Source organism: Pituophis catenifer, unplaced genomic scaffold (assembly GCF_029215685.1).
Source record: "Pituophis catenifer annectens isolate HBS135680 unplaced genomic scaffold, rPitCat1.0.hap2 SCAF_5, whole genome shotgun sequence".
Lineage (NCBI taxonomy): Eukaryota > Metazoa > Chordata > Lepidosauria > Squamata > Colubridae > Pituophis > Pituophis catenifer.
The window spans coordinates 30219508-30234792 of record NW_027256885.1 but is presented as its reverse complement, the minus strand read 5'-3'; the positions used below and the strand labels follow the sequence as shown (position 1 = coordinate 30234792).

The 15285-nt window shown below is 46.4% G+C and overlaps 1 protein-coding gene across 1 annotated transcript; it reads left to right on the top strand.

Annotated features, from left to right (window-relative positions):
* The first annotated feature begins 879 nt into the window (after positions 1-879).
* Positions 880-10905, top strand: LOC139317613 (vomeronasal type-2 receptor 26-like). Its single transcript, XM_070944701.1, has 3 exons — positions 880-1249; positions 8277-8363; positions 10004-10905. The coding sequence occupies exons 1-3, from the start codon at positions 880-882 to the stop codon at positions 10903-10905; spliced, it is 1359 nt and encodes a 452-aa protein (XP_070800802.1).
* Positions 10906-15285: the final 4380 nt, after the last annotated feature.

Here is a 15285-nt window from a genome sequence, read left to right as displayed (position 1 = left end):
TGAAGTAGAGAAGAGGTACTTTTACTGTTTGAAATGATAGCGGCACAAGGAAAGCAAGATCTGATCCAAAAGGCGTGAAATTACATATTGAAAGTTTCCCCAAATCCCTTCCCCCAGGGACCTAGGCTAAATGTCCAATCCACATCCCACATAGTGTCATGTGGAGCACATCTTTAGGTGTTTTCATCCACCTGGCGTCCTAGGACGGTTGGCCTTGACTGGGTGTAAACAACTCCATTCAGCAGCGCAGTAATTCTTGAGAGCAAACCTCCCTTTTAGTTCACGTGGTCCTTCATCACACCAGCACACTTCCCAAACCCCAATGCCATGCTCCCCTCCCTGTTACTATGGCAGCCGATAGCAAGCATGCATCAAAGGGAAAACCCATGCTGGAGATCCGGCTGATGGAGATCCTGAGATCCTTAGCAAGAGTCTTTTGTTTTACACTTATTTTTTTTTCACTTAGTAAGATCTCTCTCACTGATTGCCACACCACATCTATCTGCTAAGTGTGTTTTGAATAAGTTCTGATATTTGATTTTCATAACTATTGGATTCCACATGTAATTTTCTCAGCTCACCTATGGCTCTACTTCAGCAATAGATGTCAGCACACAGGCTGTTTTCTTGCATCAGACATTTCCAAGTGAAGATCTTCAAATTAAGGGGATGATCCAACTGTTGCTCTATTTCCAGTGGGTATGGATTGGGCTGATTGTCCAAAGTACTGAGAAGCGAGACGGGTTTCGACAGAACAGGCTTGCTTTATTTTCTCAGGAAGGTATATGCTTTGACTTTGTGGAAGAGTTACCAAAAGGATCCGTTTCCAATGAAGTTGCAGGTACACTTACACACTATATAAAAGTTTACACGGTTACCATGAGGAGCAGGGCCAACATTGTCATCATCTATTGTGAAAACCAGGAAACAAGAGTATTGAGAATGTTGCCCTACATTTCAGAATTTGAATACAATGTAGTGAAGAGAAAAGACAAAATTTGGATAATGCCAGCCCAGATGGAGTTCTCATCTGCTCCTTTTCAAAGATATCAGAGTATGGAGTTCATCCATGGTTCTCTGTCTTTTCGAGTTTCCTCAAAGGATCTCTTAGAATTCAAGAGATTTCTTCAGATGAGAAAAGTTACTCTTGCTGAGGAAGACAGTTTGATCAGGATATTTTGGGAAAGTGCATTTCAATGTTCTTTCTCTAATGCCATGTTAGAGGAGGATGCTGTGAACGAATGCACAGGTGAGGAGCAGCTGGAGACCCTTCCTCAATCAGTATTTGACACCAGGATGACTGGACAGAGTTACAGTGTCTACAATGCTGTCCATGCTGTGGCACATGCTTTTCAAACCTTGCTTTCATCCCAGCACAAATGGATGTCAACTAGAAAAAGTTCCAAAGTGGGAATTTTGAATAAGAATGTGTGGCAGGTAAGAGGGGAATGAATTCCCTTTCCATATTAAGCAGGAATCATTAGAACATCAGATAGAACATTTTGATGCAATTTTGACTATTATTTTCAACATGACCCTATTGTTATGAGAGGTCTACAAAGAAGGAGAAAGGAAGAGGCGGTCAGTGGGAAGAAAGCAAAAGAGGACATTGAGCAGAAATCGCATATGGAATTCCTTTTCCATATTAAGCAGAAACTACCAGAACCATCAGATAGAATGTCTATGGAGATTCTCAGTCATCCAGGTCATAGTTGTCTCAAATGTTGATTCGGGTTAATGTCATGGTTCCAAGTAACACCCCCAACGAAAGAAAACTCTGAGGCTTGAATTTCCTCAAAGTTACATTTTATTAGAGATGTCATATTGGCACATCTGGGAAAACCCGAATCTGAAAGTTTCCAGATTTTCCCCACCCAAAGAAAAGTTCATGTCCCTGCCCAGCACCCACAGGTCCATCACATGGTCCAATCAAGCATCGTTCCAACTGGAGATGCCTCCCAGTTCCAGCCTTCCAGGTGCAGGGCAAGATGGCCTTGACTTCTTGAGAAAGGAATGTTATTATGACTATATATCACCTATGCTCTGTACAATCCCTCCCAATTGCCTACAGTAGTAAACGTGGCAGGTCTGAAGGCCTAATACAAAAGATGGCTTCCAGGCCTGACATCAAAGATGCTTTTTCAAAAGGCAACTGGACTATGTATTTTTTCTTGAGGAAGAGATTTCGCTTCAGAACAGAAATTGTGAGAAAAAAACCCTCTCATATAGAAATGCGGAGACCATGAACAATAAAAAGCATATTTATTTAAAAGATATATCATAAGCTTTTGAAAAAGGGTTCTCCAAGAAGAGAGAGAACATCGTACAAATCTGAATACATGGTTTAAATACATTTTCAAACTATCAGCAAAACAATTATACACCCCCACTTATCGGATGTTACATAGGTTTTTAGCTATTCCGCAACATTTTCCTGAATCAGAAATCCCCATGACACATGTCTTCATAGCAATACAATTAATCTGAACATGTCAGCTTCCTTCCTTCCTTCTACTGTGACATTTGACTTAGGTCAGACTGACCTAACTTGGAATGTACTAAGCAAGTTTATAGCTCTATTTGTCCCAGAATCAACGTCATACATAATTCCTTATCTTAATGTCTTACACAGATGGTTAGCTGTCTACAATCTAAAACACTCAAAGAGCCATTTGGACCCATTTCCCACAGAAAAGAAAATACTGGGAACCACAAAACCTGGATGGGCATGGCCAACTCAATGTCACTTACTTCCACCAGTCACATGACCCCCTTGCCACGTGTACCCAGCCGGTCATTAGGACAGAGAACCGGTTGTTAAAAAAGACCGGGAACCACAAAACCCTTTTGATATATATATCTCTCTCTCCCCCCTTCTCCCTCTCTCCTCCCCCTCTGTATCTTTCTATCTCTCTCTCTCTCTCTCTCCCTCCCCCTCTCTCTGTTTCTGCCCCGGCCACTTCTCCATACCCCCCCCATCACTCTTACCTTCTCAGGCCAGGCATGGAGTGACTGGAAGAAGAGGGCGAAGGGCGGGGCCAACTAGTGGTGGGATCACCCAACAGGGAACCACAGTAGAGGGCCCAAAGAGCCGCATGTGGATCTGGAGCAGCAGGTTGCTGACACCTGGCTTAGGTTATGAAAAGTTCAAATATGGAGTCACTAAGGCTCTTTTCTTTACAGGAATAATTTTATTTCTCTCACTTCAGAACTGAAGAAGTTTAGTTGGATGAACAGCAAAACCTCTTCCTCAAAGAAAAAAAAACCCCAGTGTCGTTGCCTTTTGAAAAAGCCTCTTTGAGACATCAGGTAAAACACTTTGATAAAATCTTGACTGTTATTTTCAATATGATCACAGAATAACAATAAGAATTGTATCAAAATGTTCTACCTGGTTTCTCAAAGGTGCTTTTTCAAAACGCATCTGGACTGTTATCTTCAATATATAATCACATGATGCCTTATTTAAACTGGACCAGGGGAGACATGATAGCAATGTTCCAATATTTGAGGGACTGCCACAGAGAGGAGGGGGGGTCAAACTATTTTCCAAAGCACCTGAAGGCCAGACAAGGAATAATGGATGGAAACTGACCAAGGAGAGATTCAACCTAGAAATGAGGAGGAACTTTCTGACAGTGAGAACAATCAACCAATGGAACAGCTTGCCTTCAGAAGTTGTGGGAGTTTCATCACTTGAGACTTTCAAGAAAAGATTGGACTGCCATTTGTCAGAAATGGTGTAGGGTCTCCTGCTTGAGCGGGGGGTTCGACTAGATGACCTATAAGGTCCCTTCCAACTCTGTTAATCTGTTAAATATGTATATCAGTGATACAAAGACTTGATTCACACAGCTGTGAGAAACCTGCAAAGAAGGAGAAAGGAAAACAAATAGGAGGTCAGTGGAAAGGAGGAGAAAGAGGATATTGAGCAGAAGTTGTATTTGGAACACAGGAGGAAGGAAGGAAGGAAGGAAGGAAGGAAGGAAGGAAGGAAGGAAGGAAGGAAGGAAGGAAGGAAGGAAGGAAGGAAGGGGAGGGACATTATCACTGGAGAAAGAGTAATCCTCCCCATGGGAGGATTGGGCTATATATTTAAGGCTATATATTTAAAGATCAAAACAGAGCAAACTTTTTTTTAACTTGGCTTTGCAACCATTAGAGCCAGTTGCATCATTATTTATTTTAAGTTGCCAAATGTTATTCATCATTATTCATTTCAAGTTTCTAAATGGAATCCTTCTTTCCTTCCTTCCGACTCAGGGCGGTGAACAGCCAAGATAAAATACAGATAATACAAATATTAAAAAATCCCTTAAAATTATTAAATATTTCAGCCGAAACACAGATTAAAACACCCAATTTATAAAATCACGAATTAAAAAATTTAAATTTAAAAATTTAAAAGATGGGAGTTAGGCAAGGCCAGCTTGCTGAAATAGAAAAGTTTTGAGAGCACGGCGAAACGTGCGCAGGTCCGGGATCTTCCGTATCTCTGGGGGGAGCTCGTTCCAGATGGTAGGTGCCCCCACAGAGAAGGCTCTCCCCCTGGGGGCCGCCAGTCGACACTGTTTGGCCGACGGCACCCTGAGGAGCCCCTCTCTATGGGAGCGTACTGGTCGGTGAGAGGCTATTGGTAGCAGAAGGCGGTCTCGTAGATACCCCGGTCCGATGCCATGGAGCGCTCTAAAGGTGGTAACCAAAACCTTGAAGCGCACCCGGAAGACCACCGGGAGCCAGTGCAGCTCGCGCAGGAGGGGGGTCACATGGGAGCGCCACGTCGCTCCCATAACCACCCGCGCGGCCGCATTCTGGACCAGCTGGAGCTTCCGGGTGCTCCTCAAGGGGAGCCCCATGTACAGAGCATTGCAGTAGTCCAAGCGGGAAGTAACGAGAGCATGAGTGACTGTATTTAACGAGTCCCGATCCAGAAAGGGATGCAACTGGCGAATCAGGCGGACCTGATAAAAAGTCCCCCTGGCCACGGCCGTCATGTGCTCTTCTAAAGACAGCCGTGAGTCCAGGAGGACACCCAAGTTGCGAACCCTCTCCGTGGGGGCCAGTGACTCGCCCCCAATAGTCAGTGATGGCACCAACTGACTATATCGGGATGTCGGAAACCACAGCCACTCGGTCTTGGATGGGTTGAGCCTGAGTCTGTTTCTCCCCATCCAGATCCGCACGGCCTCCAGGCACCGGGACATCACTTCAAGGGCATCATTGGGGTGGTCCGGGGTGGAGATGTACAGCTGAGTATCATCAGCGTACTGGTGGTACTTCACCCCAAAACCACGGATGTTCTCACCCAGCGGCTTCACATAAATGTTGAACAGAAGGGGCGAGAGGACCGACCCTTGTGGCACCCCACATACAAGGGGCCTCGGGGTCGACCTCTGCCCCCCTGTCAACACAGACTGCGACCGGTCAGAGAGAAAGGAGGAGAACCACCGTAGGACGGCGCCCCCCCACCCCTAACTCCTCTAGCCGGTGCAGCATGATACCATGGTCGATGGTATCAAAAGCCGCTGAGAGGTCTAATAGGACCAGGACAGAGGAACAACCCCTGTCCCGAGCCCTCCAAAGATCATCAACCAACGCGACCAATGCCGTTTCCGTGCTGTACCCAGGCCTGAAGCCCGACTGGAACGGATCCAGATACGACGATTCATCCAGGTACTGGGGGAGCTGTCGCGCTACCACACTCTCAACAACATTCGCAACGAAGCGAAGGTTGGAGACTGGACGATAATTTGCCAACACTGCCGGGTCCAGGGAAGGTTTCTTGAGGAGAGGCCTCACCACCGCCTCTTTCAAGGCAGCAGGGAAGACACCCTCACTCAAGGAAGCATTTATAATCCCCTGGAGCCAGCCTCGTGTAACCTCCCGAGAGGCCAGCACCAACCAGGAGGGACACGGGTCCAGTAAACATGTGGCTGTGCTCAGTCTGCCCCGTATCCTGTCCACGTCTTCGGGCGTCACAGAATCAAACTCTTCCCAGATAATACTCACAAGACCTGCCTCTGTCCTCCCCGCTGAATCTACCCGGTCAGAGTCCAGATGTTCCCGAATCTGAGCGATTTTGTCATACAGATACTGTACAAAATCCTCGGCTCTACCCTCCAAGGGGTCCTCCCGCGCTTCCTGGTGGAGCAGGGAGCGGGTCACCCTAAACAGGGCAGCCAGGCGATTATCTGATGACGCAATAAGAGTGGCAAAATAGGTATACTTCGCCACTTTTATCGCCACCAGGTAGGTCTTAATATGAGACCTTTTATTTTATTTTATTAGAGATGTCATATTGGCACACCTGGGAAAACCCGAATCTGAAAGCTTCCAGGTTTTCCCCACCCAAAGGAAAGTTCAAGACCCTGCCCAATACCCATATGTCCATCACGTCACCCAATCCAAACTCCGTGCCGACTGGAGATGCCTCCCAGTTCCAACCCTCCAGGTGCAGGGCAAGTTGTTCTTGACTTTCTGAGAAAGGAATGTTATTATGACTATATATTACCAATGCTCCATACAATCCCCCCTCCCAGTTTCTCCCAGTAGTAAATGTGGCAGGCCTGAAGATGCAATGAGAAAGATAGCTTCCAGGCCTGACAGCAGTACTGCAAGCTACTTCTGCTGATCACTAGCTGCCAGCAGTTTGGCAGTTCTGGTCTCACCGGCTCAAAGTTGACTTAGCCTTCCATCCTTCCGAGGTCGGTAAAATGAGGACCCAGATTGTTGGGGGAAATATGCTGACTCTGTAAACTGCTTAGAGAGGGCTGTAAAGCACTGTGAAACGGTATATAACTCTAAGTGCTATTGCTATTTTGGTCTACATCTGTAAATCCTTAATAAATATTAAATAAATGCAAGTTCCCATGTCCACATCACATGGTAAGTTTTCAATCTGTCTTCTTGTATTTGAGGAATAAGGAATGTAGTGAAAATTGAAATATTACTCCCTTTTTATGACCCTGTAATCCCTTAATTCAGGGTACAGTCAGGGCAACTGGAGTTGGGTATTTGCTGGCCCAGTGTCCTTCCTGACACCATGCAGAGTTCACAGCAGATGTTTTTTCTTTGCCTCCTAGGTGAGAAACATCTGCTGCTACCTAGGATTGGTCTCACAATCTTATGAGTGGGAGACAAGCGTATTTACCACTAGGCCACTGTGCTGCTCTTGTGAAAAACATAATATTATGTATAATTAATGCAAAATATTAGTGAAATGTAGTGAAAGTCATAACAGTCTATAAAAGTGTTTTTGATTCCAATAGAATTCCGATAGAATTCTTAGATTAAGATGAATTTAGGCAAGAAAAACAAATGCACAGGTACAGTATATGTGGTACCTTGCTCAATAGTAGTGACTGTGAGAGGGATCTTGGTGTCCTAGTGAACAATCGCTTAAATATTAACCAGCAGTGTGCTGCAACTGCCAAAAAAGCCAACATAGTTCTAGGCTGCATAAACAGAAGAATAGAATCAAGAGCACGTGAAGTGTTAATACCACTCTATAATGCCTTGGTAAGGCAACACTTAGAATCCTGCATCCAATTTTGGTCGCCACAATGTAAAAGAGATGTTGATACTCTAGAAAGAGTGCAGAGAAGAGCAACAAAGATTAGGGGACTGGAGGCTAAAACATATGAAGAACGGTTGCAGGAATTGGGTATGTCCAGTTTGATGAAAAGAAGGACTAGGGGAGACATGATAGCAGTGTTCCAATATCTCAGGGGTTGCCAAAAAGAAGAGGGAGTCAAACTATTCTCCAAATCACATGAGGGTAGAACAAGAAGCAATGGGTGTAAACTAATCAAGGAGAGAAGCAACTTAAAACTAAGGAGAAATTTCCTGACAGTTAGAACAATTAATCAGTGGAACAACTTGCCTCCAGAAGTTGTAAATGCTCAAATACTGGATGTTTTTAAGAAGATATTAGATAACCATTTGTCTGAAGTGGTATAAGGTTTCCTGCATAAGCGGTGGGTTGGACTAAAAGACCTCCAAGGTCCCTTCCAACTTTGTTAAATTATTATGAATATTTATTTCAAAAGATGTGAAATAGAAAATTTATTTGTACAACTTTGGATTTGCCAAGTGAATAATATATTCATGTCATATCCAAATTGAAAAAAAAATCTGAAATGTATAAGAAAAACTGTGGAAGCCATGTATCTGAAATGTAGGAATTTCTGAATATTAAGAAATAGTTTCTGAATATTCCATTATTAATTTTCAACAGGTGCAACCCATTTCTGCATGCAATGATCATTGTGTTTCAGGCTACAGTAGGATCAAAATAGAAGGGAAACCATTTTGCTGCTATGATTGCCTCCGGTGTCCAGAAGGGAAGATTTCAAATAAGGCAGGTAAGAAATATCATATAAGGAATGTCCTAATACGTTTTCCAGGAATCAAATTACAAGTTTAACAAGTTGTTCATAATTTGGGATAGACAGGGACTACTATTTGAAAAAAAAAAGGTTTGGAGTAGGCAGAGTGCAAGAATTCTTTTTTTATCTAATATTATCTTCTCAAGTCTCCTTTCCTCAGGAGCATACTTGATCATGGGTTCCTCAGAATACAGCAGTGAATATTCATAAGCTCTCACACAGGGTTTTTTCTTCATAAGGTTGTCCTAGTTTGTGAAATGAGACATTTCCCATTAAGGGATGAACATGTGGAAGGGAAAGCAAGAACTTGTCAACACGCAAAGTATCCCTGGCCTGCTCTCGAGTTGTCATAGGCAAAGGGGGATGGGAAACCGATGAAGCAACATGGCAGCCAAAGACAGGAGCACATTCCAGACATATCTTTCTCAAGGCTGTCTCCCAGGGTTAACTACAGCAGCCAGAGGGGAGTGATCTCTACAACCTGCAAAATTGCTCCGTTGGCAAATATGATTGATGTCACACTCTGGAAGGAGGGAGGAAACAGGCCTTAAATTACATGAGATCAGATTTGGCTTCATTTGGGTATGTGCTGACACGGAGCTCCTAATAAATAACTGGATTTCTTTTGAAGCTTGGCTCGAAGCTCATGATTTAATTAGGGCATCCGTCGGAACCCTGACACAACTCTATTACATAGAGGACTAATAAGAAAAGAAACATAATCAAATCTAGTATTAACAAATCTTCCTCCTACTCTTATTATCAAATAAAGTATTGGCAAACTGCAAAGGATTTTTGAAAGAATAAAATATAGTCTAATTTCTTAATCATGAAAAAGTAGTTGCCTTAAATCATACAGAGCATAGAACATAGAATAATAGAGTTGGAAAGAACCTTAGAGGACTTCTAGTCCAACCCCCTGCTCAAGCAGGAGACCCTATACTATTTCAGACAAATGGCTGTCCAATGTCTTCTTTAAAAACTCCAGTGATGCAGCACCCACAATTCCTGAAGACAAGCTTGTCCACTGATTTAATTGTTCTCACTGTCAGTAACTTTCTCCTTAGTTCTAGGTTGGATCTCTCCTTGATAAGTTTCCATCCATTGCTTCTTATTCAGCCTTCTGGTGCTTTAGAGAAAAGGTTGACCCTCTCTTCTTTGTGGCAGCCCCTTATATATTGAAACTCTGTTATCATATCACCCCTAGCTCTTCTTTTTATTAGACTAAACCTATCCAATTCCTGTAACTGTTTTTTGTATGTTTTAGTCTGCAGCCCCCTAATTGTTAATATCCTAACTTTCTCCTTTTTTTCATTTTCATTGAGAGTTATACCCTTATAGTGTATGAGCAAAATTAATATAAAAGCACTGACTAGGTCTCATTTTAAGGCTCCTTTACCAGAAAGACTACAAAGGTATGTGAACATCCAGACTTCATTATTCATAACACACCAAAGTATAAATGAAAAGAGTTCAGACTTTATTTTGAAAGCTTGTTCTGTCTCTGTGGTGTGAACAAATAAAAAAAACTGAAGTTTGGCTGTTCTGTGTTATTCTTGGGCTGGGTCTGACATTTATAAACTTTTTAAATACGACTGAAATTATTTCTTTTTCAGATGCAGATGACTGTTTCTGGTGTTCAGAAGGTCAATACCCAACTAAAGCTCAAAATACTTGCATTCCAAAACAGATCACATTTTTGTCATATGAAGAAATATTGGGAATCGCCTTGACCAGTGTTGCTGTCTTTTTTTCTTTCTTCTCAGCCATAGTACTTGGGATCTTCATTAAACAGCGGGACACTCCCATTGTCAAAGCCAACAACCGTAACCTCACCTACATTCTTCTCATTGCTCTCCTCCTCTCCTTCCTTTGCACTTTGCTCTTCATTGGGCAACCAGATCAGGTGAAATGTCTCTTGCAGCAAACTGCTTTCAGCATAAGTTTCTCTGTAGCACTTTCTTGTATATTGGGGAAAACAACCATTGTTGTTCTTGCTTTCGTGGCCACCAAGCCAGGCTCCAAAATGAGGAAATGGGTGGGAAAAAGGCTGGCCTACATTATTGTCCTATCTTGCTCTCTGGCACAAGTCATCATTTGCAGTGTGTGGCTGGCAATTTCTCCTCCATTCCCAGATTCAGACACATATTCTGTATCTGAAGAAATTGTTCTGGAATGTAATGAAGGTTCATCCATAATGTTTTATACTGTCCTTGGTTTTATGGGTTTCTTGACTGTTATCAGTTTTACAGTGGCTTTCTTGGCTAGGAAGCTGCCTGATAGTTTCAATGAAGCCAAATTTATCACTTTTAGCATGTTGGTGTTTTGTAGTGTCTGGATATCATTTGTTCCCACCTATTTGAGTACCAAAGGGAAATATATGGTGGCTGTGGAGATCTTCTCCATTTTGGCTTCTGCAGCTGGATTACTGGGTTGCATCTTTGCCCCTAAATGCTACATTATTGTTCTGAGGCCTAATCTGAACAGAAAGGAACAGCTGATAAAGAAGCAAAACTGATTCTTTTAGTCCACTGCACTATACTTTTTCCAAACTGTGACAGAAACCTAATTTTTTTTTCATTAATAGTTTGATGTGAATCTTGCAGAAGTGATGCAAAACTAGGATTTTTTGCTTTTATACCAAAAATGTGCAAGTCTATAATGTGACATTTGGCATGAGTTCTTATAGTATAGTTCCCTTATATATCAGATTTGATTGCTTTTTTGACAAGTAGAGAAGTGTATTGTGTGTAACCTAAGAGCTATTGAAGCCTTTCACAGAGACTGTTGGAAAATGAGGTATGCCAAGCCAAAAAAAAGGGGGGGGGGAATAGTGAAGGAGAAATGGGAGAAATAAAATTTAAGCTTGCTTTTTGTCTTTTTGTTCCACTTGTTATATTTCTAAACAGAAGAAAATAGAGAAAAGATGAGAATGTTTATGGAGATTCTCAATCATCCAAGTCATCATCATCCCAAAGGTGCTTTTCAAAAGGCAACTGGGCTTTCTTGTTCTTTTTTCCTTGGAAACATTTCACTTCTCATCCAAGAAGGTTCTTCAGTTTTGAATAAATCTTTTCATTCCCCAACATTTAGCCAGAACTGAAGAAGCTTCTTGGATGACAAGAAACTCAAAGCCTCAGCTCTCTGCCCCAAGTAGAAACTAAGGGGCCAACTTTTAGAAATGCAGATTTATTAATCCATTCAAGACAGGATTAAAACCCCAAGAAAGACAGGATTAATTACATTTGTTAAATAAGATTAAAAACCCCAAGTCATTGCTAGCCTTCGCTAGACAAACTAATTAAAATCAAATAACAAAATACACAAAACAAGCCTCTAAATAAAAAGTGCTGTAGGACAAACTGTATAAAATTCCATGTACTCATCAAACCAAGTGTTCAGATGCCCAGGACCTCAAAATCCATGTGTTCCTGTCCATCAATAAACCATCTTTCCAATCAGTCTCCATGTTTCCTGTTAGATCAGGCGCAGGAAATGAAGACGTGACCAGCTCGATACATTTAGTAACTTTATTTGTTACAAAGGTATAAGACAAGACTGCTGGCGCGCTGCCGGAGCCCTCCTTATATTCGCTCCGGCAGACGCACCGCCCCTTGACAGGGATTCAAATTTCCCGCCCGATGGCTAGCAGCCAATCAGGGCGGATGTCCTTATAAGGACATAACACTCCTCCCCCCTTAGTCCGGGAACTGTTAAACTTCGTCCACAAAAGTCACGTAATCGCGCAGGTACGTAGGACGCCTCGGCACCCTAGCTGACCTGCGCAGTCTCACTTCTTCTCTGTCTCCGGCCTGGATGGACGGGGCTCTTGCGTCTCCTGGTTCCCTCCCCGGAACTGGGCTTGGTTCGGCCGTCGAGTGTGCGGGGTCACCCTCAGCGCCTCCGGCCGGACCGCAGACCTTGGCTGGCTGGTTCTGGTGGTCTTCCTCCTGGCCTGTGGATCTATCGCCTCGTCTCGGTTGCTCGGTTCCGACCTGGGAAGAGCGTCTGATTCTCGGTAAGTCCCAGGCTGTCGCTTGCTCCTCCCTGGTCTCCCAGGCGCTGCGGTTCAGTTGCGGTCCGGCTTGCTGCCGTCTGGGTGGTGGTTCCGCTCGGTGCCCTCGGGTCCGGTCCGCTGGCTGCGGGTGGTTCTGGCTTGCGGCGTGCTGTTCGACCTCGCAGGGGTGGCGTTGGTCCCCTCGGTTGGGCTGGCGTTGGTCTACCCCGTCTGGTTGGCGGTGGTCGACCTGGTCGGGATGTTGTTGAGGGGCTACCTCTGCGGAGCGGCGGAGGTCTCCCCTGCTGGGGTGGTGCAGGTCTCCCTGGCCGGGTTGTTGTCGGCTTTCCCTTCCCCCTAGTCCCTGGTCTACCGCTGGTTGGTGCCTGGGGTCATCTGGGTCGGGTTGTTGTTTCCTGGCTGTCTTCTGAGATGGGCGGGGGTCGCCCTCGCCGGGGAGTCGTGTGCCACCCTCGCCCATGGGTAGTGGGGTGCCCGTCTTGGCTGGGTCCCGGTCTACTCGCCTGGAACTGCGGTCTCCCTGGCCGGGCTGGCGTAGGCTGCCGTCACTGGTGGGGTGCGATGCTTCTCCTCTGGGCAGGTCCCGGTCTACTTGCGGGCTGGGTTGGTGGTCCCTGGCCCTGTTGTGCCGGGTGCCCACCTCGCTGGGTTGGTGTTGCCATCCCCTGTGCGGCTGGCCCCGGTCTACCTTGCTGAACTGCCGACGTGACAGTGCCTGGTAGTGTGCTGGGCCGGCCTCGTCGGGATGGCGGTGGTCTGCCTCGCTGGGGTGTGGTAGGCCTACCTTGTCGGGGTGGTGTAGGCCTACCTCGCCGGGGTGGTGTAGGCCTACCTCGCCGGGGTGGTGTAGGCCTACCTCGCCGGGGTGTTGTAGGCCTACCTCGTCTGGGTGTGGTAGGCCTACCTCGCCGGGGTGTTGGAGGCCTACCTCGTCTGGGTGTTGTAGGCCTCCCTCGTCAGGCTGGTTTTCGTGTGCTCCCCCCCACCTTTTCCGGAGTTGGTCTATGTGACGTCTGCAGACCTGTCCATCTTCCAACTCCACGGTGTAGGATTTGGGGCCGGTTGTGCTGTCAATCTTTCCCTTCAGCCACTTAGGAGAGCCGTTGAAATTCAGCACGAAAACTGAATCTCCCTTGCCGAAGGCGCGAAGTGGGCGGCTGGCGGTTGCGGTCACTTCTGGGCTGTATTGGGGGTGCAGCCGGTCCAAGGGTGACCTCAACCTTCTGCCCATCAGCATTTCGGCCGGGCTCTTGTGGGTGGTGGCATGCGGCGTGATGTGCTGGGTGAGGAGGAAGTTGTCTATCCGTTCCTGCCAGTCTTCCTGGCCCATCTTGGTGAGTGCCTCTTTGGTGAGCCTCACCATGCGTTCAGATTGTCCGTTTCCGGCCGGCCTGTACGGGGCGGACAGGGCGTGGAGGATGCCCAGTCCTGCCAGGAAGGACTCCATGGCAAGGGATGTGAGCTGGGGGCCGTTGTCGGAGACCAGCACGTCCGGTAGTCCATGTGTGGCGAAAAGGCGGCGGAGGGCTCGGATCGTCGCTTCTGTTGTGGTAGATGCCATGGGTACCACCTCGAGCCACTTGGAGAAGGCATCTACCACGATGAGGAGGTGTCGCACTTGCATCGGACCCGCGAAGTCGATGTGTATCCTCGACCAGGGGTTGCTGGGGGTCTCCCACTTCGCGACTTCGGATTGCGGCGGCGCTGGGCGAACTTCTTGGCACGGGTCACATCTGGAGACCCATTGTTCAATGTCTCTGTCCAGGGAGGGCCACCAGACGTAACTCCGTGCCAGGGCCTTCATGCGGACGATGTCCGGATGCCCTTTGTGCAGTCTCTAGCGTCCGCCGTTGTAGAGTGCTTGGGATCAGCACCCTGTCTCCCCATAGTAGACAGCCCTTTATGGTGGACAGCTCCTTCTGCTTCCTGGCGAACGGGCTGAACCTCTCTTCTGTCTTTTCCGATGGCCACCCTCTGAGGATCCAAGACTTCATTTGGCGGAGTGTGGGATCCTTTTGGGTGTGGACGGCCACATCTGCGGATGAGACTGGACAGCTGGCGTCGTCATCTATGTGGAATAGGTGGAGCGTGGGGGCTGGGTCTTCAACCGGATTCTTCGATGGGCATCTGCTGAGTGCGTCTGCGTTTCCTATGGCTGTGCCTGGCTGGTGCACGAGCCTATAGGAGTAGCCGGCTAGGAAGATGGCCCATCTCGTCATCCGCGGGGACATGAAGGTCGGGGTGGGTTGGTCACCTGCGAGGAGTCCCAGGAGTGGCTTGTGATCGGTGATTATGGTGAAACGTCTTCCATAGAGGTATTCATGGAAGCGCTTCACTCTTGCCACGATGGCCAGGGCTTCTTTGTCCAGCTGACTGTAGTTCCGTTCTGCGCCGGACATGGTCTTCGAGAAGTAAGCGATCGGGGCTTCTGTGCCGTTGGGCAGTTCATGGCTGAGAACTGCCCCCACCCCGTAAGGCGACGCATCACAGGTCAGCTTGATGGGGAGCGTCTCGCTGTATTGGATGAGGACGCTCTTGGACGTCAATAGTCCTTTTATGGCCCGGAATGCTGCTTCCTCTTCCTGGCCCCACTTCCAGGAAGCCGATTTCCCCAGCAGGCGGTGGAGTGGCTCAGCAACTGTGGCTTTCTGTTTTAGAAAAATTGCGTAGAAGTTGAGCAACCCAAGGAATGCCTGAAGCTCCGTTTTGTTTTTTGGGCTTGGAGCTTCATGGATTGCTTCCACTTTTGATTTGGTGGGGTGGATGCCAGTGCTATCAGTGAGATAGCCCAGGAACTCGACTTCCTGTACTCCTATGATGCACTTGTCCCGCCTGACCCTCAAGCCCTTGGCCTTGAAACGCTGCAGGACAAGCTTGAGT